Here is a 24,840-nt window from a genome sequence, read left to right as displayed (position 1 = left end):
ACTGAACGTTCGCATGGATTGCGACGAGGCTGTCATGCAGCCACACAGCTCGTCGCGTCGTCCAAAGCGCGTCACCCCGGTTTTATCTTGAAAGGTGCGACGGGGGACAATCCAGGTACTCAATAAATATATCGAAAAGCCACCCAGGAAATACTCTACCACAACAACCAAACATGGCCAACGAATCCCAAAACGAGACTGATGTAGACATGGAAAATGAGGCGCCCTCGCAATCGACTATCTTCACACCTCCCTCAGTCATCCACTCCACACTTTTCTCCGGCGAATCATACACGCATTTCTCCCCAGTCCCGCCATCCCTCCTTCCAATCGCACCGTCACCACCTGCTCCCTCATCCTCGTCTCCTCCTCCAAAAGAACCATCAGCAGCACCCGCCGCCCCATCCTCAACTCCGCTACCCAAACCACCCGCCGGTCCACCATGCGCTCTCGGCGTTGACGAAGCAGGGCGGGGTCCCGTCCTCGGCCCCATGGTCTACGGCGCATTCTACCTCCCCATCCCCCTCTCCACGCCTCTCCTCTCCAAAACCCACCACTTCGACGACTCCAAAGTCCTCACCGCCGGCTTCCGCGCCCAGTTAATGGAGACGCTCTGCACGCCAACCGTGCCGCCCGCCCCCGCCACATCCCCCGACCCAAGCAGCCTCTACGATAACTGCGGATGGGCCGTCTCGGTCCTCTCCGCACGAGCGATCTCCGCCAATATGATGAGGCCCGCGACGTACAACTTGAACGAGCAGGCCATGGACGCAACTATCCACCTCATCAAGACGGTATACGAGATGGGCGTTAATGTGAGGGAAATCTACATCGATACCATTGGCCAACCTGGCCCGTACCAGAAGAAGCTCGAACGCATATTCCCTACCGCCTCTATCACCGTGGCGAAGAAGGCGGATAGTTTGTATCCCTGTGTCAGCGCGGCCAGTGTCTGCGCGAAGGTCACGAGAGATAGGGCGCTAGAGGTGCTCTATGAGGCGTATGGCGGCTCCAACGAGGATGCGGCAGGCAAAGAAGACGTTACAATGGGTGACTCCGAGGACGCACCAGCGCCCGAAGCAGACTGGGGATCCGGCTATCCATCAGATGCACGTTGCTCGACCTGGCTGAAGCGCAATATCGATCCGGTTTTTGGCTGGGGTCCTGAATGCCGCTTTTCCTGGTCGACGACTAAGGATTTGTTGGAGGATAACAAGGCTATGGCGGTTACTGTGGATTGGCCTGCGGAGGAGGATGAGGAGACGCATCGGGTTACTGATTATTTCAGTGCTGATAGTGGGAAGGAGCAGAAGGCGGATGATGAACTTGGCAATTGGTTCGGTAGGAAGGCTGGTGTGGAAGCATTCTGAGAAGGAGGTTTGAGATGTGTATGGGTAAATGACTTTCCTACTGGCGTTGGACTAAGGGATTGGATGGCGGCGTTTTGGTTGAATACATATATACGGAATTTACAGTAGGATATGCCTGGTTCCTGGACGGTCACGGTTACTCACGGGATCCAAGGTTGATCAGAAGTAGGAATAATAACTGTATAGACAGACATAAATATCAGTAACCCAGTATAAACTAGATGTCTCTTCATCTAAGTTAAAACATGTACTATATCACGACCCTAATCTACCCCACTACATACAATTCCACCCCTCCCCCAGCCGCCCCTCCCATCCCATCCATCATTACTTCATACCTTCATACCCCCATCCCAAAACCTTTACAAGTCCCTCTCCTCCTCACTATCATCCTCCCCCTTCCCCCTCGCCATCCTCGCCTTCCTCCTCCCCCTGCTATCCAAAGACTGCATGCTAATATTATCACTATCCTCCTTCGCCGACGCCATATTCAGCGCCTGCCTCCCCGCATCATTCGACTCCAGGAAATCGCGCAGGCGCTCCTTGCCAATGTCCAACGCCTGCTGCGCTGCCGCATTGGACATCTTGATGATCGGACCCCAGAGGTTGAGCGTGTATGTCACGTAGGCGCCGATGCCGGCGAGAATGAGGAAGATGAAGTAGATCGGATTGCGGATGACTACGGGTGCGTTAGTTTTGCGGATATGGAGAGGGGATACAGTGTGAACTTACCAGCCACAATCTCATTCCACCCAAGAGCAACCATTAAGGCCCAGAAGTACAGCGGGACTTGTGTCACGCCGCCGATTGCACTGCGCTTTGCCTCGACGTAGACACCGTCTGCCATCTTTTTGAATCTCACAACTAGATCCTGTCGCTTCGCCTCGCTGAGCACAGTCATCTCCTCCTCCAAGCTCTTTCCTTCTTCCTCGTCCACGCCGCCTATAGGGGTTAAATCCTCCTCGTCATCCGGTACAACAGCATCAGGCGCATGCCCGATCCAGTCCGGTAGCGGCGGCGGCGCATAGCTCTCCGCAAGTCTGAATCTCGACAATAACGGAATGAGGGCTAGCGTAGATTCACGTGCCTTGGTGTAGATACCCTCAATATCATCTGTTGGCCTCCATATCCTCGGCACACCAGCGTCATCGTAGCGGAACTTGTCCTCGAAGTTTTCTCTCAGTTTAAGCAGAATATTACCTTCCATCACCTCTTCATCGATTCGTACTCGCAGCACAGCCCACGATTTTCTCCTCAGACGCCACAAGCCGACCTCCTTCTCGGACTCGCTTGCGTCAAAGCTTTGTGCGCGGTCGAGGAATCGTGTCTCGGCTTCCTTGACTGTGGAAGTGAAGAGTGTCCATATCCGGTCCCAGAGGTCCTTCTCGGTCGGCTTGGTTCCCTCCTCGGGCGCACCAGAACCCCCACGACCCGATCCGAGCTTGTTGAATTCCAAGCCTACGGATTCCCCGAGGCGAGACTTAACCCAGCGTTCGATCCGGGTCGCCAGTCGGCGCATTTCCTCTCGCCTTAAGCGCGCGCTGACTTCATCAAGCTCCTTTTCGAAAAGCTTGTACTGCTGCTTGAAGTTTGCCCATGGAACGCCTGGGACGGCAAGGCTTTTCGCTTCGCACTCAAAGGTCTCCAATGCCTTAGTCTTCTCCTTCTCCACGATCTCCGCAAACTCATATGAAGCGCCCTTCTTCTGTCCAATTTTAACGGCATTTCCGACGGCGTCGCTGAATGACTTGACGCCCGCCTTGTGCACGGCGGAGAGTTGGCCATGGTACAAGGCCTTCAGGCGAGTATCGATTTTAGATTCGAGTTCCACACGCTTGCGTGAGTAGACTCCCTTGTGGTAACGGCTTGCCTCTGCTTCGAACGCCTTAACGGCAGCAGATCTTGCCTTAAGACCACTTATTCCAAGCTCAGCAATAACGATAAGGTTACCAAGCCTAGTGCCTTCCGCCTGCTTCTCTTCCAGGGGAGCGATGGTCTCGTCAAAGGCTACAAGAACTTCCCGCGCAATCTCGTCGCAACGGAACTGTGCGAGGAGCTCTTGCTGTGTTGGGAGATCAAGGTCTTTGTTATGCACGATCTGCTCCCATACGCCTGCAGCATATACTGAGAAGCCGTCCGCGGGAATGCGCCTGTGGTATTCTGGGAGGAAGACGCCGCCTTCAAGTTCCTGGTCTGTGTGTGTATCATCAGGCTTCGAGACGCGGTGACCTGCTCTGAATCTCGTTCCCAACTTGAGTACCTCTTCCTCAAACTTCTCTGGCTGCAGGATCTTGTGGGGTAGCGCTGCAAATGCGAAGTCGAAGTAGTCCTCTATACGTGATTTTTCGAGTCCCTTAGGCTTCGAGAGAGACGACCATATTTTGGTGAGATCCTGAATAAGCGTTTGTTGTAAATTTGAGAGCGGGGTTGTCCCGATATGGTCACGAATAACGAAGAACAGGAGTGAGCGGGGGTTGGCCCTGAATTGTCAGTTTCGGGGCCTTAAAGGGGTAATCTTGCAAACTTACTGCTTATCCTTCAAAAACAACTGTAGGTTGACTTCAAACACCGTCTTCAAGAGTCCCATATTCGCGCCCTGGTATAGCCCAACCTGATGCTCCCAAATGTTGATTATGAGGACTTCGCTAGTCGCCAGGGCGAATAATGCGCTCTTCCTCTCGAAGTCCTGGTCCTCCCCCCTCTCTCGACCATCAGTGCCCTCCACATCCATGACCAAGATATTCTCAGCCATCTTATGCGCTCCTCTATCGTCTGACTCGCGCTTGTTCTTGGACATCCATATTCCCTTCGTAGTCTGTCTGCGCTCGCTCTCCGACATGACACCAAAGGCCGTTCCAAACAGGTAGTTCAGCAGCGTCGACTTTCCCGTCGACTGGGAGCCAAACACGGAAATAAGGTGGTAATTGAAGCCAGCTTGCGCCGTGCCGGTCTGCTGGAGAAAGGTATTGAGATTCGGACTACCATAACGTCAGTTCTGCAGGTCGCCAGGGTGCTTCGCGGCGCATACTTGTACTCCTTCTCATCGTCTATAACCTGTATGCCATGCTCATACTGCTCCTTAGTCGGCGCATCGCCGACCGCAGCAAAGTGGCCATTCATTGTCATAACCGAGGGCGCGGTGGCTCTTGAAGCAGCTGAAGGGCGACGTGGGGAGTTTGTGACGCCGTTGCTCGGGGGCGACGTTGTCATAGCTCGCAGGCGGGAAGCCTTCTTCTATTGTTGCCGGCAATAGAGGGGGCCAAGGAATGTGGGAGATAATTGCTATTCTCAATGCCGACTCAAATGAAATAGAGCAAGGTAATAAGTACAGTTAGAGCAAGTGACGTTGAGGAACTTTGGGATGGCGCGGTATGGGTGCGTGCGCAACACGTTGCTGGAAGAAGGTACGTATCTTCCGAATCTCGATGTGATAGCCATCATTGTTATCGACGCGAATTATGGCCGTCACATCTCAACTTCACAGCTGGCTACCCTGCGCCTATATCCACTCACCTCACCGCATATACGATTGACTATCCGCATTATAGCCGCTCCCAAACATTAATCATTGGCACGATGGTGCTTCCTCCTGGTTAGTGATTTCCGTTTCTTTACTACGATCGCAACAAAGGGCTGGGCAGATCGCAAGAGATGTTACGCCCCGTTTGTCTTTTCACCAGATCAGACGCCGCCGCATGGCCCTACGCTATCACAATGCCTTCAAACCGAACCCCCCAAGCTAATTATCACCCAGCAGCCAACGCTCCCCCTCCAACCCTCCCTCCCTCCGTGGAAGAAGCCTACCGCCGAAAATGCATCCAACTCCGCCACCGCATGAAGACCGTCGAAGAAGCCAACGACGCCTCTAGAATCCGCCTCCTGCGCATGCGCCGCGGCATCGAAAAGATGCGTCTCGAGCGCGCCTTCCTCCTTGAGCAGCTCGCCAAGCGCACCTCTACAAACGTTGAGGACTCAGATGGCAGTCCCAGCCCTCCACCTACGGTATGTCGCCCTACGTTTTTTCCGTGGAGAGAAGAAGGAAGAAGGACAAGGAGACTAATGGTTCGATATAGCCGAAGGAGAAACCTCTGAGGACGAAGCGCGGAAGACGTGCACCGGATTTCCTCCAGGATCAGCCTGATGCTGCTTCTGGGCTGTCGCATGGGAATGGGTCGCGTCAGGCCTCTTTCGCTGGCTCTGCGAACGGCCGCTCAGCATCCAACCCCTCCAACGCCGCCGCGGCCGGTGCATCAACGACTCGCTCCTCGCAAGCCAACGGCACCTCCGCCCCCCGCCAACCACGCAGCGGCTTCGACGTATTCGTCAAGTCCATGCGCTCCGTTCTCCTCGTAGCGAACAGACAAAAGATCAAGGAGGGAACATACGACGTCGACCAGGACCTTGCGAGGAAATGGACGAACCTAGGGTCGGAGAAGCAGGGCGATTATTGTCGTAGGTTTGAGGAGGGAGAGTATGAGGGCTGGGAGGAGGCGGAGAGTAGGGATAAGAAGAGGTTGGCGGAGGGGGATGATACGGATGCGGATGCGGATGTGGCGGCGGAGGCGGAGGATGTGGAGATGGGCGAGGAGAGTGGGGAGGGGGAGAGGCATTAGGTGGGGGATGCTGAGGATGGGGAATGGTTTGGGTTCAGGTGCGCGGTCGTGACGGATGAGGATGCTGGTGTATTATAGGTTTTCCCTACGGCGCTGTTTTTAACATTTCGATTAGACGAGGAAAAGCCATATGCGGAATTTGGAGTCGGAGAATATCAATACGGGAATTAATGACTTACAGAAACATCACCGCTATCAGAATGTCATCATATGATCTGTGCTATTAACATCGCCAGTACGATACCAGTTCTAGCCACGTATTTCCCAGAAGGGAGAGGGATCAACATCTACTCTGCGTTTCCCAGTGTCCATCTCGGATTCTCTTATCTCCTCTCAAGATTCGGCTGCTGGTCGTTGTTGCGTGCCATGTTTTGGAAAGGGGGGGGGGGAAGGTCAGCCTCACTTCCTGTCGCAAAGAAGTCCATCATATATGGCGGCGCTCACTTCTCACACAACCGGTTGTCACACCGCCTTAATAACAAGTAACTTGAGTGGATGCATAAGTATTTCTCTGGGATCTGTGGCGGGAACATATAGAAGGTCACCTGAGTTGGTCTGGAGGATCTAGAGGGTCTGGGATTCCTAGAACGTAACGCCAGGAGAACAGAGTACAGTGCTGCTATGCTTTCTGATGATAAAGTGCAAAGGTGACTCTCACAGACGTTGCCTCGTCAGAAGATCACTCAGCACATCTATACAGCTATTCTTATATACGTGCGAAGATATTCACCATGGTATGGCCCGGTAGGCCGCACCCGATTCATATAGATCGGCCGTTTAAGACCTCTATATTGTAGGTCTCCTCAGGGACAAAGATATCAACAATTAACATGAGCTATGAGGGTTTGGAGGGGTTGAGAACGTCACAGACTGAGTACATTCTAATCATGACTGTTGGCGTCTTGGATATACTCTACTCGAGGAGCCGTATTGAAACTACGTCCAGTACTAACCTTTCAGCAAGGGATTCCGATAGTCAGCACTTCAACACAGTCTGACAACACACCTCAGATCTCCATCCCATGATAACCCAACGCCAATCTTCCCCCATCCACTCAATCCATCATAACAACCGACGCGGCTGTGTACAATCCCCATCAGGATCGATCGTCAGGGACCGTGGGGGTGTTAGCGGGTAAAATACACTTCTACTAGGGTATGCCGCTCAGTAAATACAGATCACCATCTAGCGCCTTAGCACCCAAAGTCGGGGCAAGGAAAGGACGGCGTGGCAGTGACGGCGTGGCTCTTGCCTCGACTCGGTGATTTCGGGGGGTGATCTGGAGTAAAGGGAACTTGGAAGGTGCACGCACATGCGGAGATGGTTGTTGTGAGGACTCTGGGGAAATGGGAACCCCTCTTTTTGCGATCGTGAAGCTGGTTTTTTTTGCATTTGTTGAGTGAATACATACTCTAACCGCCCAGAGTCTGGCATTGCACAAAGAGTATATCACCGACATGTCAAACCTCATGTTTGATCCTCACATCAATATAACTCTCGGCACATTCCTGCACTTCCTGCACACACCCGCCAACTCCCCCCGGAACCCGAACTTCGCGACAGCGCTGGCGGGCGCAGTTGTCTTGGCTGGAATCCTCGACGTCCGCAATGACGATGCTATGGGTGATAAGGGAATTTCGATAGGCGGAAGTGGATTCTTAACTGGGACGACACACTGGACAGGATAGAACACCCCTGTCGACCTTGAAACCACGACCACTATACTCAAAGTATCGAGTTGGCATTTTAACAGGCCGGTTGCGCTTTTCTTACCCCCGTTCCTGCTGCGCCAATAGTTGCGGTATTCCTTCGGTCAACCGCCATATTCTGAGATCTATGTGAGATCGGTTGGAGCATGGGGATGTAGGCAGTAAATGGACGGCGGCCAACTCAATTGGAGTGGTGTAGTTGGCTGGGTTGGCGCTTACTTACCCTCGAAATGTTGTTGTTCAGTTGTTGGCCACAGCTGTCCCTTGCATGGTCCTGTTATATCAGACTGTTTCGCAATGCCTTGTTGGCCTGTAACGTGCCTAATTCATGCAAGCTCACCGCAAGCTCAGCTTGGCCTTACTTTCCGTGCTTGGTTGATCGATCGCACTTACTCTTTTCGCTCCTTCATGCCTGTTATTTTTAACAATTTAACCTCTCAAACCCCCCCAACTATCGCATCGTCGCATATGGAGCCTCCTCCAATCTACCTCCCCCCTCCCCCCTCCTCCCATAGCCTTGCCGATCTCCAATTCACCCACTTTCACCCACTTCATCCACTCTTTTTCATGCTGCGGGTATATAAAATAGTGTCATGCGTTGTCCCCTTCCCTCCTAATCCCTGTTAAGACTGTTGGTAGTCTTCCATTCGATTTCCTGAGCTTTTGCATCTTCCTTTCCTGGTGCTCTTTCGTTATAAACCTTCATTTTCCGCAACATTGCTTGCGATACATTCCTTTGGTTTAGCCACTCTTTTACCACGCCATCTGTCTGTATTTCGAAGCAGACAAGATGCACACATTCATTAAGTTACTTTCAGCAGTTTTGCTGGTACTGTCACTCACAGCATGGGGTGTTGATGCATCTCCAAGACACAAGTCCAAGTTCTCCAAGCACTACCGCAAAGGACCGCTCGTCCTCGGCGGGTCAACCTTCAAAATCAACCAACACCACAACCCAAAGTACAAGCGCACCGCAAATTCCGGAACCGTCGAGTTAGCAAAGACGTACAAGAAGTTCAATGTTCTTTTCCCGGATCAGCTCGCCAACGCCATCGCTGGCATTGTCGGACGCCTTCAAGGCACAGATGGCGTCTCAGCACCTCTCAATGTGTCGAACGTCAACTTCGGTTAGTATTCACTTTTATATCATATTTGTACCACAAAACTTACACTTCTTGCAGGCACCGTTGAGACAATCCCAGAAGCTTTCGACCGTGAATATTTGTCCCCGGTTCAAATAGGCACCCCACCACAAACAGTCAACCTTAACTTTGATACCGGCTCCGCAGACCTCTGGGTGAACACCAACGAAACCCCTGAGAACCAGCAAAATGGCCAAGTCGAGTACAACCCCACCCTCAGTTCTACTGCAAAGAAGATGGAAGGGGCAACCTGGGACATCACCTACGGCGATGGAAGCGCATCTTCCGGCATCGTCTACACTGATGTCGTTTCCATTGGCGGCGTGACTGTTCAGTCTCAGGCTGTTGAGTCCGCCCAACAGGTCTCTTCCTCCTTCCAAGCCGATGCTGCTTCCTCCGGTCTTCTCGGACTTGCCTACGGCACCATCAACACCGTGCAACCAGTGCAACAGAAGACTTTCTTCGAGAACGCCATGAACGACCTCGCAAGCCCTCTCTTCACCGTCAACCTGATGAAGCAGGCAGCTGGGAGTTACGACTTCGGCTACATCAACGCGTCAGAGTACACCGGAGAGATCCAGTACACCCCCGTCGACAACTCGCGCGGCTTCTGGGGCTTCAACCCCTCCGGATTCCAAGTCGGCAACTCAAGCTTCAACGCCAGCAGCTGGTACGCCATCGCCGACACCGGAACCAGCCTTCTCCTCCTCCCCAGCGGCATGGTCGACATCTACTGGTCGGCGGTCAGCGGTGCCAAGTTCGATGCTCTCCAGGGCGGCTACACGTTCCCCTGCAACACCACCCTGCCGAGCTTCACCTTCGGCGTTGAGGAGTACCGCGGCGTCATCCCGGGACACTTCATGAACTACGCCGCGATCACAAAGACGACGTGCTTTGGCGGGATTCAAAGCAGTGACGCTCTCGGATTCAGCATCTTTGGAGATGTGGCGCTGAAGGCTCAGTTTGTTGTTTTCGATGGCGGGGATAACACCCTGGGGTGGGCTAATAAGGATTTGTCGAGCTCCGTATAAGAGAGGGAGGCCAGCTGAGCTGGGACATGGGGTAGAAACTATAGACTCGAGAATGCGGCGTTTTGTATATAGGGATTGTTCATTGACTAGATGTCAATTTTGTGGAAGAGAAGACTTAGATAGTTCTTCAGGGATTTCCCAGGAGGGTTGGTTGGTGGAGAAGCGGTGGTGTGCTCGCACAACGGAGGGATCTTGCAATAATTCACTATTGAGACGAGACCCTGGATGGATCCATGATTGGGCGTAGTATATAATACTTAACTTCTCACTCACTGGTACAAATGAGCCGTGCAAAGTGATCCTTTTGGTCTACTGACCTAATAATCCGCGCCGCAGGATAACTACGGTTTTGAACTTACTCCAGACCTAACGACTTATAAAAAGCTTCAGAAGTCGGCCTCCGACCAAGAAACTGAACAACCGTCTCCATCTCATTCTGGCTCCCCCCTTTCTCAAGCACCATACGCCTATACCTCCTCCCCGCCTCGCCATCTAGAGGATCCTTCTTGAAGACCGTATCAAACATATCCATAGCTAGAACTTTCGACCATATATACCCGTACATCCCTGCGTCGCTTCCGGTAAAGAGGTGTCTGTATGTTGTGTATCCGTATCTATAGTTTCATTCATCAATTTGCTCCGGTGTGAGAACGATAGGGGGTACTTACTCCTCACCAATACTCCTAATTCCACCGAGCTTATCACACTCCGCATATATCTTAGCTACGTCAACTTCTCCCCCCTCCACAGCTTCTGAATGCACAGCCCCATCAAAAACCGTCATCCTCAGCTGCGGCATCATCTTCGCAGCAGAAAGAACAGTTCTAGTCCTCAACAGCGAGTCAATCACCTCATCCGGCAACACTTCCCCCGTCTCATAATGCCCAGATAAAACTTTGAGGGCGCAAGCATCCCAACACCAATTCTCCAACATCTGCGACGGCGCCTCCGAAAAATCCACCACCGTCTCCGCGCCATGGAAACGAGAGTATCGACACCGGCCGGAGAGGTCATGTATCCCGTGTCCGAGCTCGTGGAAGAGTAGGACTACGTCGGAGTGCTGCAGTAGGGACGGCGAGGACTTCCCCGATAATGATGAGGGTTTGGGGAAGTTGGTAAGTAAGACGGGTGAGGGGTGGTGCCGCTGGCCGTTTGGGAGGGAGAATCCTAGTTGCAGAGGGCGGCATTGGGCGCCCCCGCTCTTGCTGGGGCGGGGGTGTAGGTCGAGGTAGAGGTATCCTGCGAATTCCCCGCCGGCTTGGGGGTCGTCGTAGACTCTGTAGAGGTGGACGTCGGGGTGCCATATGAGCCCCTCCTTCACCTGCTCAGCAGCTGAGTTGGCTTCACGGTTTGTGAGTTCAATAAACTCGAAGCCGAAAAGTTTGCCGAATAAAGCCAGCATCTTCGAAACCGTCTCATAAAGGGGGAAGTATTTGGCGATTTGGGCTTGGTCGACTGCGTAATTCTGTTCCTCATAAAGACGGGTGTAATACGGGATATCGGACCAGAGTATCACATCAGCATTTGGCTGGTCCTGGGCGGCGGGATCGAGCTTTTTTAGGTCCATCAGCTTGGAGAGATCGGTTGGTAAGTGGTGAATGATGAGATCGCGGAGGGGAGTTAGGAGATCGGATACGGCGGAGGAGGTTTTGGCCATTGTAGTTTCGGTTTTGAAGGCGAGGCGGCTGGGGTAGCCTAGGAGGAGGGCGGATTGGTGGCGGAGATGGATTGCTTCGTGGAAGAGGGGGATGTTTTCTTTTGCCTGTGAAGTGTTAGAATCAAACTACAAAATCGAATGAAAGTGAGAACACCCCCAGAGGGACCAGTTGCAGAAAAAAAGAATTGGACTGTGCCAACTTACAATCCGTCTACTTTCCAAATAAATCTTCTCCCTCGTCGCCGGCGAGCTCGCAACAGTCAACATCCATCTAGCTTGCATGCCATTCAGATCCAGCCCTAATTTGCCGTCAAACTCTCCAGTCCCAGTCTCAAGTCCATAAAGTGCATCTTCTGGGACTCCGGTGAGCTCGGCGCCGGTAAGCCAGATGTGATGAGGTTTTTCATCTAGGTTTTTGAGGAATTCTGATTGAATGGTTTGTAACCTGCGCGTATTATATCTGAACGTCGCGGAGTTAGAGCTAGTTTCACCCTTGCCGCTGGTGTCTTCTTCTATGGGATCGTTTGATAGGCCTAGGCCTTTGCGGAAATAACTCTGTCTCTCCTCCACGAGGGCCTTGCGGCTCTCAGGGTCGAGTGTCTGGTCATCTTTCTGTCGCTGGTACACAGCGTCTATAAGACGGAACAAATCCTCATTGCTCTCTTTGCAATCCATCAAGCAGTGAGAAACCTTCTCCGAAGCTTCGGCCGCAGCATTTCTAAGTGCTGTGTCAGGTGCGACGAGGGAGAGAATGGTGATGAGGTTGGATGTCCGCTGCATCTCATTCTCGTGCTGTAGAAGTTGTAGGACAACATTGTCAAATGTCGCCTTTGCTGGGGTGATCGTAGATACCAGATTGTCTACGAATTGTTGTAGATTCTCACATAGTTTGTTGCTGGCCTGGAGCACTGAGGCCGGGTCTACTAGTACGGCGAAGTTGATAGGGGGTTGCGGTGGACGTCTAATAGATGCTTGTGCGTGATTCATAATGATTGATGGGTGTTCTTGCGTTGGTTAGTAGCAAGTAGGTCTATTCTGAAGAATTCAACTGTCAAGGTAGAACTATAGGGAAGAATGAAGCCTTCAGAAGAATCCCAATGTTCAAAGTGTATGCTGGTCCCAAGCGTAAACCAACCCGACAGTACTGCAGCTAGCATGTTCCCTGCACGTATGCGCCGCGGCGAATACCCTACATAGTGGCGGCGAAGGATTTGAAGCTTCATCGCCTTCCAATTTTGGATCCAACACCGTTCTATGCATCTATCATGCATGACTAGCGTCGCCAATCATCAACGAAGGGTACCAGTGAAACCCCGGTAGGAAAGATTGTACTCAGGGGCTCCATGAACAATCTATGCGGAAATACAGCTACGATTCAAGTGACGGCAGTTTAAATTTCAATACAAGTTGAATTTTTGGTACAGACTCCTCTCTTGAGCGTAACGAGCTACTAACACAGACGCGAGACTATTTTGCGTGAAGAAAATATAAACAACAGAGTAGATTTAGCCAGCCCATTATCATACCACGACTCACTCACAAAACTTTTAAACATTACCTCCATAAATTCCTCCCCTCCTACTTCCGGAAAACCAACACGAGCCAGCCGAGTATTCTGTATCCGGCAATAATCCCAATAAGGATCCCCACCCAGCGTCCCTGTCGATTAGTCGCATACCCATACTGACCCAGTATCCCCGTCCCCTCAATCCGACACTGGGACGCAAGATCAGTCTGGTACATACAATTACACCCCACGCCACACCCATACGTCTGGTTCTGGAACTGGTTCACCATCATGCCCTGGAACACCCAGCGCTGGTAGTCGATGAACGAGAACGCGTAGTACCAGAAGACATTGAGGACGGTGGGAGGAACGAGGAAGCCGCCGACGCTCATCCAGAGTCCGTTGGCGAAGGCGGTCAGCGCGAGCGCCACGACGAAGTTAGGAAACAAGGACGACACCAACACTACCAAACTCTCCGCAGCCAGCAGATCCAAAAATAACCACATGATCCAAGTAAAAAATGCATTTGCTGTCGGTTCAAACCCCGACAACCAGTATGCCACAATACTAAACAGTACTGTGATGAGAAATAAATATGGTAGCCCTATGAGGAAGTTCGCCACAACGAATGGGAGCGCGCCATACAGTCCATTCGCCCGTTCCTTTACAAACGTCGCCCGGTCCTCGAGGAAGGCGGGCACGTAGGCGACGGCCATGAAGGACATAAATGCACTCCCGAAGAAGATGGCGTTGATGAAGGGCTGGATGAAGCGCTGGTCGTCTCCGAGGCGGAGCCAGACGGTGCCCATCATGATGGCGAGACCGAGGTACATCGCGATGCGGATGCCGTAGGCGACAACATCGCGATAACTCTTGATGAAGGAGCGATGTAGCAGCGCTAGTACTATAGTGAGGAAGCTTGCACGGGCGCCTTTGGCGTCGGATGCTGTTTTACTATTGTTGCATTTCTGGGCGACGATTCCGATTTCTGTCCCGATAGCTGCGGACATGGAAGACGCCTCCCATGCCTCTTGCATTCCGTCCAGCTGTGCCCTCGCGGCGTCTTGGTCGGGCGCGAAGTCGACGTTCATTAGCTCAAGGACGAACTCGGCGGTGTTGGTTTGGAGGGGGACGGGGTGGCCCATCGTCTCGAGGAAAGGGGCTAGGTCGGGGACAGAGCCGAAGTAGTGTGGGCGGCCGGAGGATAGGAGGAGGACTTTGTCGAAGAGGCGGAAGGTGGAAGAGGAGGGCTGGTGGATGGAGGCTATAACGATCAACTATCACCCAGTGTATTAGTACTAAATACTGTTGAGAAAGCAGTCGGGGTCGCAACTTACATTGTTCTTCTGCGCAATGCTCTTGATGAACGATATTACCTCCCAGCTGGCGGCGGAATCAAGGCCACTAGTCGGTTCATCCAGGAACAACAGCTTCGGGCCTGTGATCAGCTGGCTGGCAACGCTGACTCGCCTCTTTTGACCCCCACTGATCCCCTTTCTAATCGGAGTCCCAATGAGCGTATCGCTTTGGTTACGGAGTCCGAATGCATCGAGCAGGCCATCTACACGATCCATTCTCTCTGATTTAGACAATCCACTGTAGAAGACATATCAACATCGCCTATCAAGTAACTTATTATAGAACAGAACAATCATACCTCGCGCCTCCCAACCTCGCAGCAAACATCATCGTCTCCTTCACGGTCAACGAGCCGATGAGCGCATCCTCCTGCTCAACGTATGAGCTCATCCGGCGAAACGCCTCGGTCGACACGGCGCCGCCATCCACGAGCGTTGAGCCCGTAGTGTCGGCTCCAGAGGCGGCGGCGCGGTGGGCAAGGACGTTGAGGAGGGTGGTTTTGCCACAGCCGGAGGGGCCCATTAGGGCGCATATTTCGCCTGGAAGTTATAATTAGTAGTGGAAATTGTGCTATTAGGAGCGTGGGTATGTGTGTTGGAGGTGGTAGGTTAAGTGACAAGACGAGGTACATACCTGCATTTACAATCCCGCTAACGCCCTGTAAGAGGGCCTTGGGCTCCTTCGTCTTATTGTCCTTGACGGTGACAGTAATGTCCTGCCATGCAAAATTCTTCACTGTAGTATTCCGCAGGTGCGCGTCAGTAGGTCGGCGCTCGAGATCTGGGGAGTAGGTATCCTGTTGCTGGACATAATGTCCGTTCCGTTGGTGAGGGGCTGCCATGGCTTAACGATGGGAGTATAGGGATTAGCGTGTTGGTGGGATAGGAGGCTGGCGGCCATGGCTCTTATAGGTGAAAGTAGTTGGGAAGGATTTACTAATGGAAGGGTAGACGGGGACGAGGATAGAGATTTCGTTCTGTCAAGGTCCCCGAGTTGAGCTGAGGTCCCCGAGTTGGGCTGAGGTCCCCGAGTTGACCTAAGCTGGTCGTCGTGACGTTGGGGCTAACCTAACTCCAGGTACGGCCGACAACTTCAATCCAGTCATGCTTAGTCTCGATATTGATATTAGTATTTATTTAAGCCCATTATAAGTTATCTTGCATTATAGTAATAAGATGTGTTAATTCGACTCGTCCACAATATTTCGCCCCGAATAAAAATGATGGCATTAACATAACGTATGTACAAACAGGGATGGAAATTCATCGGCGACCTCGGGGACTAGAATGGGGAAGGAACCACTTTTATCCGCATAGGCTAGATCGGGGACCATAATAGTCCCCGCACGTACATATATAAATTTGTACTTATACATCACTCGCCACTATATTAAATAGGCTCCGCTTGTACTTATACATGTTTATTGGTATCTCCGCCACCATCGCGATTAAACATTAAACGTTAAAACTATAGATTAGCATCATCACACTTCAGCCATGTTTACACCCTACGCAACACAAAACGTAGCACAATAACATGAACACCCCTACCGATGAACAGACTAAGCACGTCGTCCCCGCCGCCGCCGCATGCGTCGCCTGCCGTTCTCGACACTTAAAATGCGACGGCGTCAAGCCGTGCGCGCGTTGCGTGTCTAAGGACCTACAGTGCAGCTTCGTTCAGTCGCGGCGGGGGTATAGGAAGAGGGGAAGGGTTAGAGGAGTAAATTCGCCAAGTGGGTGCTCATAATGTCTTTGATTACAGTACTGACTGCGAGTCTAGCCATATCTATTGCTAATTCTCCTACAATAACCCTGGGGTCGCCTACTATCCCCCGCCTCACTAACTCTCCCCTGACTAACACAGACATTACATGCCAGCCCATAGCAGCAACCACCGATTACCTCCCAGCATACTACCACTACATCCATCCGGCCCACCCCTTCCTTCCCCCGTTCCCCGCGCTCCTCACGCTCCTCTCCCTACGCCCCCTTCCACACCTCCTCGCCGCAATCACCTATCTCACCTCTTTCCACATTCAGCCCTCTCACACTCCCCTTCTCCTCGCCGAAGCAGTCCACCAGATCTCTTCTCCCCTCTGTCCACATGATGGCTACGCTGTGCAGGCCAACCTACTCATCGCTATCGGATTGGACGGAAGCGGGGAACTAAAACGCGCCCTAGCCTTCTTTAATCAGGCGGTAGATGTTGCCCTAGAGATCGGCATGCAGCATGAGTGGTTCGCAGAGAGGAATGGCGGCGGAAATAGTGTGATAGAGGAGAGTTGGCGCAGGACGTGGTGGGAGTGCGTGGTGCTAGATGGGATGGTTGCTGGTGTGCATCAGGCTAGCTCTGTTAGATTAGATGGGGTCGGGGAGGGAGTTGGACTTCCTTGCGAGGAGGGGAACTATATATCTGGAGTTAGTAGTTAATATCCCCCCTTCGCCGGCGGTCGGTTAACAGCCCTAGAACATACCCTCTCCTCGTTCTCTAGAAGAATTCAACGACGAAGAATTTTCAGACGACGACACCGTCTTCTCCTCCTTCACTTATCGCATTGCCGCCATCTCCAATCTCGCGCGAATTCTCGCCATCCCAAAGCCCATCTTCCCAGACGACCCGCTAATCGCGAAGACGGATGCCTACCTCGTGAACTGGAGCCTCCATCTCCCGTCTACAAAGAGGATTGTAGTCGAGGATGGGAGAGTGGACGAGATGCTATTCCAGGCCCATATGATTACATACGCGTAAGTGCTTAGCCTTTTACACCATAACCACTCCCTCATACTACGTCTCCCTACATAATCTAGAAGTCAAGTCGAAAGTTGCCAGTTAAACCATGCGTTAAGCCCCCCAACTGATTCTGGCAAACAGGTCCACACTGCTTCTCCATAGACCGCATGCCCACCTAGACACTGCACCTACACAAACTATCACGTCCTGCGCTCCCCATCAGCCCACCACTGGCGGGCCAACGTATAATATCCACGCTGCAAAAGTAGTCCAAGCCGCCTTCGACATCGCATCACTCATTGCCCTCCCCGTCCCTCTGACGTTGCACACGCACTTCTTTACTTGTGTCGTTACGTTAGGTGCTATTGTTGATTTGTCGCGCTGGGCTGGGTTGGACGGGGTGGCGAAGAACGAGGAGATCAAGCAGCAAATCCGTCTATATACCGGAGCTCTCAAAACCATAGCTGCTGTCTGGCCCTCTGCTCGGAAAGCGCAAGGGCAGGTGAAAGGTGCGGCACAGGAGATATTCGCGTCCCGGAAATTAGCGGTGAGAGAGCGGGAGTTTTGGGGCGGGCTCTTGGATGAGGAGATGCTGGGGATGGTGAGTGGAGATGGGGAGTTTGGGGTGGGGCTATTGGGGGGTGATGATGGGGAAGGGTGGAATAATGAGAATATGGCAGGTTCGGGATGAGATGGGTGCCATCGACTGGATACTTGCTCTCGTTCTAGGACCTTCTAAACCATGGTTGAAAATTATACATTGCAACCCCCTCCATTTCATTGAATGGGGCTGCTACGACGATGTAAAAAAGCATGTCATGTGCCTTGAATTGGAGCAACCCACGATGCGCAATTCAGGCAGCAGCAGTTTAAACTCCAATCCAAGTTGAATTTTCGCGACAGTTTGTGCTCGCCCATTGTGGCCGAAGCAGCTAGGGGAAACCCGTAAAAACCCTACTGAGCGTGTCAATATAATACACCCTCTGATGCAATTTTTCTGTTCTTTAATCATAGCTATAAGAGCAGCGCTTTTAGCTGAAGTAACCCTTCGAATAGCATTCATAGTGTTCTATAGGCCCTTGCGACGGCAGAGAGTTTATTTGTGGGTTAAACAAATCTGATGCCTGTTGCAGGCTACTCAGGGGTAGCCAGACTTGGAGCTTTACATAAATCTGTAGAGGCTTATTGTTAGTTGCATAGTCTAGTGAGAGCGCAGTGTGGCAGTTGAGCACGGTATATTCGTACTTACGCCTGTGAGTGATGTGCTTGATGAAATATCTTCCGATACGATAGGTTCAAGTGCGCTCTGGATATCATAGTGATGCGGGGTTGCCGTTGTAATGTCACGGATTCTATAAAGCTCGCTCATGGTGTTACCGACAAGATCGAGAAACTATACCATATATTAGAAACTGTCCGTAAGATCGGGCGCTGGCGTTAACTACCGTTTTTGCTTCCGCTAGCATTCGGCTCCGGTCAGCGTCCGAAACTTCCTGTGGCTAGAGACACCCGAAAGTTAGAAAGACAGTTGGGGAATTTGGATTCCTAATCCCTCGGGGTTAAAATACTGACTGGTTCTTCAGGGTCGGCGCCTTCCTGAAACTTCGCAATACTGGCTCCAAAGGCATCCCTCAACTTAAACAGTCCTATAGAAGCCCTCTATAATACGAAACTTTCGTTGATTGAGACTTTCATAAAATCTACGAAGGAATGCGCAAATTCCACTTACTTAACCCTCATATAGTCCATTTCCCTCGTTTACCATCGAGAGCTAATTATTATATGCTGTAATTGCAGTCGCCAACTTTTGAAACTCAGCAACTCCTTCATCGCCGGTAATGGCAGTGGTCCCTGCAGCTAAAATCGAAACGGCCAGAGTAAGCATGGTTGAGATATGCATGATGAGAATATGGGATAATTAAGTGGGTACAGAATGATTCTAGATAGCAGTCGAGGGTTGAACTAAAGCCAGGTTTCTAGACCCTTAATAGTCATGATAAAGGCTTGATCTACGTTCATTCACTACCTATGCTAGAAAGGGCAACATTAACAGGCGGGTCAGGATAACCCATCGGGACCCTCTTTGTCGTGTAATCATGGTCAGCGTTGTCATGGTCAAATGGTATTCCACGGAACAGTGAAACCTATTCCTTGGGGCAGGTTTCGTCTGTGGGGGACGTTGTAGGGTACGATTGGAGTATAAATTAGGTATCACCAGTGCCAGTGTTCTATGTAGTCTCAACTTGGGACACGTTACACCGTGACATATAGATGGCCATAGGTGAGCAGGGTGAACAGGGTGAGCAGGGTGGACAGGGCGAACCATGAGTGAAAGTAGGATAGAGAGCCAAGCTTTCACTTTCGGGTTATTTGGTCGGTGAATTACTCTCAAGAGGGCTCTTAGCTTTGCATAAAGAGGGTAGACAACCTCAGAAGCTCTGCTGATATGCTCTACGTAGTGATAGAAACGATGAAAGGTTGACTTTTTAAAGATTTAGTAGAGACTCGTGCTCGAGGGAGAACATGGATCATAACCAGGTCGGCTTCGGGTTTGGTGAATTATAAGAGCCAGCATTCATGTGAGAAAGTTGAATATTGTTTGGACTTAAAGCGGGGAGGGCGGCGGGAGAATTCAGGGGGCTTATGGATGGAGGGGCGGGTGGCTTAGAAGGCTTGGCAAGGCATATTTTGGATTTGACAGGTGGAAGCTTGTGAACGCTAATGTCAAAATAGTGTCATTTCTCCGAATATGTACAGCCTTCAACATCTCTAGTCTTGCTTGAAGATAGAGTTAGAAAGTATTCAGTTGATATCCGAAGGAGATATGTGGTGAGAACGCAACATTGTATATTGTTTTTGATCGTATTTTTGATCGCGTGCTCCGTCCTTCTTGCTTATCCATAGCGTGCGCGGGGAAGCAGATCCCTCGATTACGACCTCCCCCCAGAAATTCCCGGAATAAATGACGGCGGCACGAAACCCCTGTTCCCAAAGGGTGGACCTAATTTCAATCTGCACAAGCTGCATAGCAAATTCTCATGGGCAGTAACTAATTTTGAGCTAGGGGGTTGCTTAGGGTGTAAGGCGGTGGGATTATTGCTCCATGTCTTATTTTAAGAACACGACATCGAAGTAAGCTCGATGATCTACATTACTAGCGCCGTATAGCTTCCCGCGGTTTGCCTCGTGGATATGCACTGTGGGTAAGTGTGGCGTCGAGGAGAGACAGTTTGGGACCGTTTCGGTGATTTTCGGCTGCAAGAGCGGCGGTAGGAGGGAGGCTGGGGTGAGGAGGGAGTGGACAATAATCTTAAAGGATGAGATGAGCGAAGATCCAGTATGTTTTTTACGAGGCTGAGGGGGTAGGCATCAGAAACCCGCTCTAGGCCTTGTAACAATATTTCTATAAAGTCTCATAAGGACCCGTCGAAACAAAAAAAAACCTGTCTCTAATATCCACCAATCTACAAACTAAATCTTCACTCATTCCATTCTTGAAGATGATTGTTCCCTCCTTCCTCACCCTCGGCCTCCTTGCCACCGCCGCTGTCGCAGCTGCAGATCCTCGAACTTGCAACCGCAACGATGCCAAACTCCCCCTCCTCGACGCCAAAAACTTCAAGCTCACCTACTCCGCCAACACCCACACCACCAAGCTCTCTAAGCACTTCAAGACCGTCTCCATGACCCAGGTCCTCACAAACGCAAACCGACAACTCGTCAAGAAAGCCCCAAAAACTGGTAACGGCAAACCTGTCGAGAGCTGGGGCTGGAACGACGGCGACGACGACACGAAGAAATACTATCCCCAGGGAATCAGCAGCTCTGGTGACGCTCTCGGGAATGGGAAGTATGAAGGCCATTCCGTCTGGGCCGTGAGCTGGTACCAGAAGGAGGCCGCGGCGAACGAGAAGAAGAAGGCACGGATCAGCTTTATTGATCGCTCAACGCATAAGTATCGCCATGTGTTGCTCGTAGAGCCGAGTGCGGATGATGATTTCAAAGAGGTCTCGGTGCACGCGGGAGGAATTATGTGGTATGGTGATGCGCTGTATGTTGTGGATACGGACAATGGACTCCGCGTGTTCAACGTGAGTAGTATGTGGGCTGTCGGCGCTGGGGACAGAGTGGGGAAGGATCCGAAGACGGGGAAATACTCTGCCAACAACTACGCATACGTGCTTCCTCAGATGTGGTAAGTCATTGACTCTTCCCGATTCCCACAGGTCATCGGCGCAGAGTCTGATTTTGACCGCCTGACAGGAAATTCGACTGGAAATCCAAACAACCCGACTCCCCCTTCCGCCACTCCTGGGTCTCTCTCGACCGCAGCACCACCCCTGACAGTCTCATTATCGGCGAATACCAAGAAACCGATGTCAAGACGCCCATCCGCGTCATCCGCTACCCCCTCGACTACACGACCCGCAAGCTCGCTACAACGGCCAATGTTGCCACCGCGACCTGGGCATCGTGCATCAACATCCTCAAGATGCAAGGCGGGATGTCATGGAAGGGCAAGTTCTATTTTGCGCGCAGCGCGTCGCCTGCTGCGGATTTGTGGAGTTGGATTCCGGGCAACGCGGCGAAGTTGGCCAAAGGCTGGTTTCCGGCTGGGGCGGAGGATCTCAGTTATCATGAGGCGAGGGGAGAGTGGTATACCCTGACCGAGTATGCGGGGGATAGGAGAATTGTGGCGTATAAGGGGATGACGAAATAGATCGGATGGTCCCTGAGATCTCGGTTTTTTAGGTCGATGGTGGTGGTTGGGGTTCTCAGTGCGACTTCTGCTGCCACGAACGGTTGACACGGCTCTCCTTGTGGTAGTATTCACCCTTTACATATTCAATATTTCAAGCATTGTACTTTAGATATGTATAAAAATAAATTACAATTATAACTTACGGAGTTTAGCTGTGACTGACCTTGGTGGCTGCATACATGACAGCATCGCCATCTAGCCCGAGTTAACTAGGAAGCTGGATGTTTTTTTACTTCTAGAACCAGAACTCTAAATGAGGTTTGCTTCCAAGTGCCTCAAACCGCCTCAATCTCGATAACCTTCTCCACGGCCCCGTCCACATCCCATATATGCTTAACCCTTAACCCATCTACCGCATCCACTAAAGCTACCCACTCTCGCTCCCTCCGCTCCTGCGCTGAATGCACCTGCATCATTAGCAGATCCACACTAGTTTCAAACCATCCTGCCTTCTCGTCCGGGACCACAATCTCATTCAACAAGATCCTACTATACCCGGGCTTCAGGGCATGCTTTAGTTGTGAGAGGATTTGAATGCATTGCGGGTTCGGCCAGTCATGTAGGCACATCTTGAGATAGTACGCTTTAGCACCGTGGATAGGCTGGGACGTGAAGAAGTCGTGACCCATGACTTCGATGCCCTGCTGGGCTAGCGCAGCAGAGTCGAGGGATTGGATGATTGCGGGAAGGTCTTGGAGGATCAAGCGGCCTGGCATGGACGGATGTGCTGTATGAAAGCCGATTAAGTCGTGTCCACCGTTGCCTCCAACATCAATAAGCAGGACATCATCCTTTCCAACCTTCGCATCCCCAAGCGCAGCCTCCATAATCTCCGGCACTTCATACCACTTTAGCCCAACCGTCTTGAATTCCATATGATTGCAGAACGCCTCTAGATTCCGCTCCCGCCCAGGACTATTCACATACTCGAAATAGTGCTGGTCTGTCTTGTACGCATACTTCCACGTAGTCTTATCCTTGTCCGTCGGATTCGCGTAGTTGGTTTCCCTTAGAAAGTCAGGAACCGCGTTGGCAACGCGGACGATCTGGAATGTATCCTCGATCGTTCCTTGGCCCCCAGATGATGCAATGCACCGTGTGATGTCGTTCGCAATGTATGTATCTGGCCCGGCTTCATCCACGAAGAACTCGACTGCAACGTGCTTAAGGAGACGCTCTACAAGAGCACGGTTTGCGCCAGTATCTTGGGCTAGCTTAGATGCGGTTATTGGCTCGGAGGTCTTTGTGAGGATTTTAAAAATGCCCAGGTCAATGAGAACTTTTGTTGCCATGAAGATTGCGCTCTCATGATAGCACATGCGCATGATGCGTTCATGGGGTTTTTCGAGTTCGTTGACGAGGGCACGGGCAGACTGAAGAAGGCTCAATCGCTGTTCTTCATTACTAGGTTGCAGCTCTGAGACCTGCTGTTGGATTTTGCTGGCGATATGAGCGAGGTTAGATGTCATGATGATTGCCTTACACTTGCAGATTTGAGGCTTAGGCCGTGTTGGCGTGAGAGGGAGACAAATGTCTAGGGATGTAAAATCAGATTACGAACAGGGTGTATCATCTATGTACTACATAACTTAATTCAACCTTGAATAGGGAAGGTAATACGATAGGTAAGCTGACTATGCGTCTTACCTTAGCTAACCCAACTCTGGCTCCCAGTTTTCGACGTAATAGATCAGCTGAACACGGCTAATTTTTGCGGCTACTAACATGGGTAAGTTCACTCTTCTCGCTCTTTATTTTTCAAATATACTTCAAGTATAGATGGTGAAAGAATGAAGTTTAAATGAGAGGCGGCCAGGGTATATGACGTTATGTACATTTTGGGCTCAGGTCACGTGTCGACGCGTCAAAACCTCCCATGCCTCGCGTCCTACTCCTCACGCCAACACGCCTTCAACCCTGGGAACAAACATACTCCCATCCCAGCCTCCAACACAAGATTAAACACTGAAGCCCCCAATATCCCCATCCGACACTATGCCACCCGACCGCTCCGCCTCAAAGACCAAACCATTCAAACCCCAACGCCCCTCCACTGGCAGCACATCCTCACGCGCCAAACCCGCCCCCGCCCCCTCCTCCTCTCGCACCACAGCCACGACAACCACCGAAACCCCCTCCTCACGCCCCAACCCCGATGACAACGATGATGAAAACGCCCTCGCGCCCGATGCGCCCACTGAGACCATACCTCCGGCTCTTTTAACGACGCTGCTGACGGAGTTCTTTGCGGACGAGCGCACGAGGATTAGTAGGGGCGCGGATAAAGCGGTGGGGAAGTATATGGAAACCTTCGTGAGGGAGGCGATTGCGAGGGCGGCGTATGAGAGGGGAGGGGATGGGAAGGGAGATGGGTTTTTGGAGGTATGTTGTTCTAATGGAACGTGGGCATGGTGGGGGTGAGGATAAGGGGCTAATGTGGCATTTACAGGTTGAGGATTTGGAGAAGTTAGCGCCGCAGCTGGTACTTGATTTTTGAAGGGGAATGATTGAGTGTTGTGATGGAATATTTATCATGAGAGGTTTCCAAAGGGGTTCGTCAGGGGGGATACCTCGGGCGGCACGCTGCTTCGGACATGAGATCCATCGACATTGACGAAGTTCAGCACAGAAATATTAGTACAGGTAGGCTCGCTGTGCTCAGAAGCCAGCCAAGCCAAGCGCTTATGAAAGAGCTGCCTTATGAGACAACGGTCGAAGTAAAGACACTGAATTCGAAGGCACACACAGAAGGTACGATTGTGGGAGATACGGGGAAGGCCGAACGAATCCGGCCACGAGCGCCATGACCGAATACCCCAAATCCTACAAAGGATAAGGATACTAAGAAGCGAAAGATCATGTCCATGTACCACCCTCGGAGCTGGACTGAACAAATGGTCTCGTACAATATGTCAGATCACGTGATCGTATATGTTGAGCTTCAATGTCTACGCTT

At 51.6% G+C, this 24,840-nt stretch overlaps 10 protein-coding genes across 10 annotated transcripts; 6 read left to right on the top strand and 4 right to left on the bottom strand.

The window, feature by feature from the left end:
- Positions 1-22: 22 nt before the first annotated feature.
- VE01_06657 (uncharacterized protein) lies at positions 23-1,581 on the top strand. Its single transcript, XM_018276098.2, has one exon. The coding sequence runs from the start codon at positions 174-176 to the stop codon at positions 1,368-1,370; it is 1,197 nt and encodes a 398-aa protein (XP_018129081.1). The 5' UTR covers positions 23-173; the 3' UTR covers positions 1,371-1,581.
- Positions 1,582-1,732: 151 nt separating this feature from the next.
- On the bottom strand, positions 1,733-4,804 carry SEY1 (the record flags this gene model as incomplete). Its single annotated transcript, XM_018276097.2, has 4 exons — positions 4,399-4,804; positions 3,899-4,348; positions 2,103-3,850; positions 1,733-2,049 (listed from the first exon to the last, which is right to left on the bottom strand). The coding sequence occupies exons 1-4, from the start codon at positions 4,578-4,580 to the stop codon at positions 1,733-1,735; spliced, it is 2,697 nt and encodes an 898-aa protein (XP_018129080.1). The 5' UTR covers positions 4,581-4,804.
- Positions 4,805-4,828: 24 nt separating this feature from the next.
- Positions 4,829-6,300, top strand: VE01_06655 (uncharacterized protein). The gene is made up of 3 exons (XM_018276096.2): positions 4,829-4,962; positions 5,125-5,372; positions 5,444-6,300. The coding sequence occupies exons 1-3, from the start codon at positions 4,947-4,949 to the stop codon at positions 5,981-5,983; spliced, it is 804 nt and encodes a 267-aa protein (XP_018129083.2). The 5' UTR covers positions 4,829-4,946; the 3' UTR covers positions 5,984-6,300.
- A 1,709-nt stretch (positions 6,301-8,009) lies between these two features.
- On the top strand, positions 8,010-10,110 carry PEP1_2 (Type I transmembrane sorting receptor). The gene is made up of 2 exons (XM_018276095.2): positions 8,010-8,820; positions 8,875-10,110. Exons 1-2 carry the CDS (start codon positions 8,484-8,486, stop codon positions 9,864-9,866), a joined length of 1,329 nt encoding a protein of 442 aa, XP_018129082.2. The 5' UTR covers positions 8,010-8,483; the 3' UTR covers positions 9,867-10,110.
- VE01_06653 (uncharacterized protein) lies at positions 10,106-12,603 on the bottom strand. Its single transcript, XM_018276094.2, has 3 exons — positions 11,728-12,603; positions 10,535-11,628; positions 10,106-10,480 (listed from the first exon to the last, which is right to left on the bottom strand). The coding sequence occupies exons 1-3, from the start codon at positions 12,508-12,510 to the stop codon at positions 10,222-10,224; spliced, it is 2,136 nt and encodes a 711-aa protein (XP_018129077.1). The 5' UTR covers positions 12,511-12,603; the 3' UTR covers positions 10,106-10,221.
- Positions 12,604-12,941: 338 nt separating this feature from the next.
- Positions 12,942-15,612, bottom strand: VE01_06652 (uncharacterized protein). Its single transcript, XM_018276093.2, has 4 exons — positions 15,023-15,612; positions 14,688-14,928; positions 14,368-14,626; positions 12,942-14,307 (listed from the first exon to the last, which is right to left on the bottom strand). Exons 1-4 carry the CDS (start codon positions 15,228-15,230, stop codon positions 13,102-13,104), a joined length of 1,914 nt encoding a protein of 637 aa, XP_018129076.1. The 5' UTR covers positions 15,231-15,612; the 3' UTR covers positions 12,942-13,101.
- A 281-nt stretch (positions 15,613-15,893) lies between these two features.
- VE01_06651 (uncharacterized protein) lies at positions 15,894-18,264 on the top strand. The gene is made up of 4 exons (XM_018276092.2): positions 15,894-16,124; positions 16,172-16,809; positions 16,859-17,136; positions 17,264-18,264. The coding sequence occupies exons 1-4, from the start codon at positions 15,926-15,928 to the stop codon at positions 17,811-17,813; spliced, it is 1,665 nt and encodes a 554-aa protein (XP_018129079.2). The 5' UTR covers positions 15,894-15,925; the 3' UTR covers positions 17,814-18,264.
- A 2,002-nt stretch (positions 18,265-20,266) lies between these two features.
- On the top strand, positions 20,267-22,025 carry VE01_06650 (uncharacterized protein). The gene is made up of 2 exons (XM_018276091.2): positions 20,267-21,317; positions 21,386-22,025. The coding sequence occupies exons 1-2, from the start codon at positions 20,623-20,625 to the stop codon at positions 21,840-21,842; spliced, it is 1,152 nt and encodes a 383-aa protein (XP_018129078.1). The 5' UTR covers positions 20,267-20,622; the 3' UTR covers positions 21,843-22,025.
- On the bottom strand, positions 21,998-23,462 carry VE01_06649 (uncharacterized protein). The gene has a single exon (XM_018276090.2). The coding sequence runs from the start codon at positions 23,351-23,353 to the stop codon at positions 22,160-22,162; it is 1,194 nt and encodes a 397-aa protein (XP_018129132.1). The 5' UTR covers positions 23,354-23,462; the 3' UTR covers positions 21,998-22,159.
- Positions 23,463-23,879: 417 nt separating this feature from the next.
- On the top strand, positions 23,880-24,381 carry VE01_06648 (uncharacterized protein; the record flags this gene model as incomplete). Its single annotated transcript, XM_018276089.1, has 2 exons — positions 23,880-24,266; positions 24,334-24,381. The coding sequence occupies 2 exons, from the start codon at positions 23,880-23,882 to the stop codon at positions 24,379-24,381; spliced, it is 435 nt and encodes a 144-aa protein (XP_018129133.1).
- Between the last annotated feature and the right edge of the window lie 459 nt (positions 24,382-24,840).

The sequence above is a fragment of the Pseudogymnoascus verrucosus genome, assembly GCF_001662655.1.
Source record: "Pseudogymnoascus verrucosus strain UAMH 10579 unplaced genomic scaffold scaffold_31, whole genome shotgun sequence".
Lineage (NCBI taxonomy): Eukaryota > Fungi > Ascomycota > Leotiomycetes > Thelebolales > Thelebolaceae > Pseudogymnoascus > Pseudogymnoascus verrucosus.
Note: the sequence above shows the minus strand (reverse complement) of the source record. Positions and strands in the feature narration are given on the sequence as shown.

What these genes read in the sequence shown, in the direction of transcription:
- VE01_06657 (XM_018276098.2), top strand. Translation starts at nt 174, where the DNA reads ATGGCCAACGAATCCCAAAACGAGACTGATGTAGACATGGAAAATGAG.
- VE01_06652 (XM_018276093.2), bottom strand. Translation starts at nt 15,230, where the DNA reads ATGGCAGCCCCTCACCAACGGAACGGACATTATGTCCAGCAACAGGAT. An exon ending in TAGCGGGATTGTAAATGCAG is followed by an intron (nt 14,929 to 15,022) that starts GTATGTACCTCG and finishes TATAACTTCCAG; the next exon opens with GCGAAATATGCGCCCTAATG. An exon ending in GCATTGCGCAGAAGAACAAT is followed by an intron (nt 14,308 to 14,367) that starts GTAAGTTGCGAC and finishes ACTGGGTGATAG; the next exon opens with TTGATCGTTATAGCCTCCAT.
- VE01_06650 (XM_018276091.2), top strand. Translation starts at nt 20,623, where the DNA reads ATGATTGTTCCCTCCTTCCTCACCCTCGGCCTCCTTGCCACCGCCGCT. An exon ending in TACGTGCTTCCTCAGATGTG is followed by an intron (nt 21,318 to 21,385) that starts GTAAGTCATTGA and finishes ACCGCCTGACAG; the next exon opens with GAAATTCGACTGGAAATCCA.
- PEP1_2 (XM_018276095.2), top strand. Translation starts at nt 8,484, where the DNA reads ATGCACACATTCATTAAGTTACTTTCAGCAGTTTTGCTGGTACTGTCA. An exon ending in TGTGTCGAACGTCAACTTCG is followed by an intron (nt 8,821 to 8,874) that starts GTTAGTATTCAC and finishes CACTTCTTGCAG; the next exon opens with GCACCGTTGAGACAATCCCA.
- VE01_06649 (XM_018276090.2), bottom strand. Translation starts at nt 23,353, where the DNA reads ATGACATCTAACCTCGCTCATATCGCCAGCAAAATCCAACAGCAGGTC.
- VE01_06655 (XM_018276096.2), top strand. An exon ending in GTCCCAGCCCTCCACCTACG is followed by an intron (nt 5,373 to 5,443) that starts GTATGTCGCCCT and finishes GGTTCGATATAG; the next exon opens with CCGAAGGAGAAACCTCTGAG.
- VE01_06653 (XM_018276094.2), bottom strand. Translation starts at nt 12,510, where the DNA reads ATGAATCACGCACAAGCATCTATTAGACGTCCACCGCAACCCCCTATC. An exon ending in ATTTGGAAAGTAGACGGATT is followed by an intron (nt 11,629 to 11,727) that starts GTAAGTTGGCAC and finishes AACACTTCACAG; the next exon opens with GCAAAAGAAAACATCCCCCT. An exon ending in ATTAGGAGTATTGGTGAGGA is followed by an intron (nt 10,481 to 10,534) that starts GTAAGTACCCCC and finishes ATGAAACTATAG; the next exon opens with ATACGGATACACAACATACA.
- VE01_06651 (XM_018276092.2), top strand. Translation starts at nt 15,926, where the DNA reads ATGAACACCCCTACCGATGAACAGACTAAGCACGTCGTCCCCGCCGCC. An exon ending in AGGGGAACTATATATCTGGA is followed by an intron (nt 16,810 to 16,858) that starts GTTAGTAGTTAA and finishes TAACAGCCCTAG; the next exon opens with AACATACCCTCTCCTCGTTC. An exon ending in GCCCATATGATTACATACGC is followed by an intron (nt 17,137 to 17,263) that starts GTAAGTGCTTAG and finishes TCTGGCAAACAG; the next exon opens with GTCCACACTGCTTCTCCATA.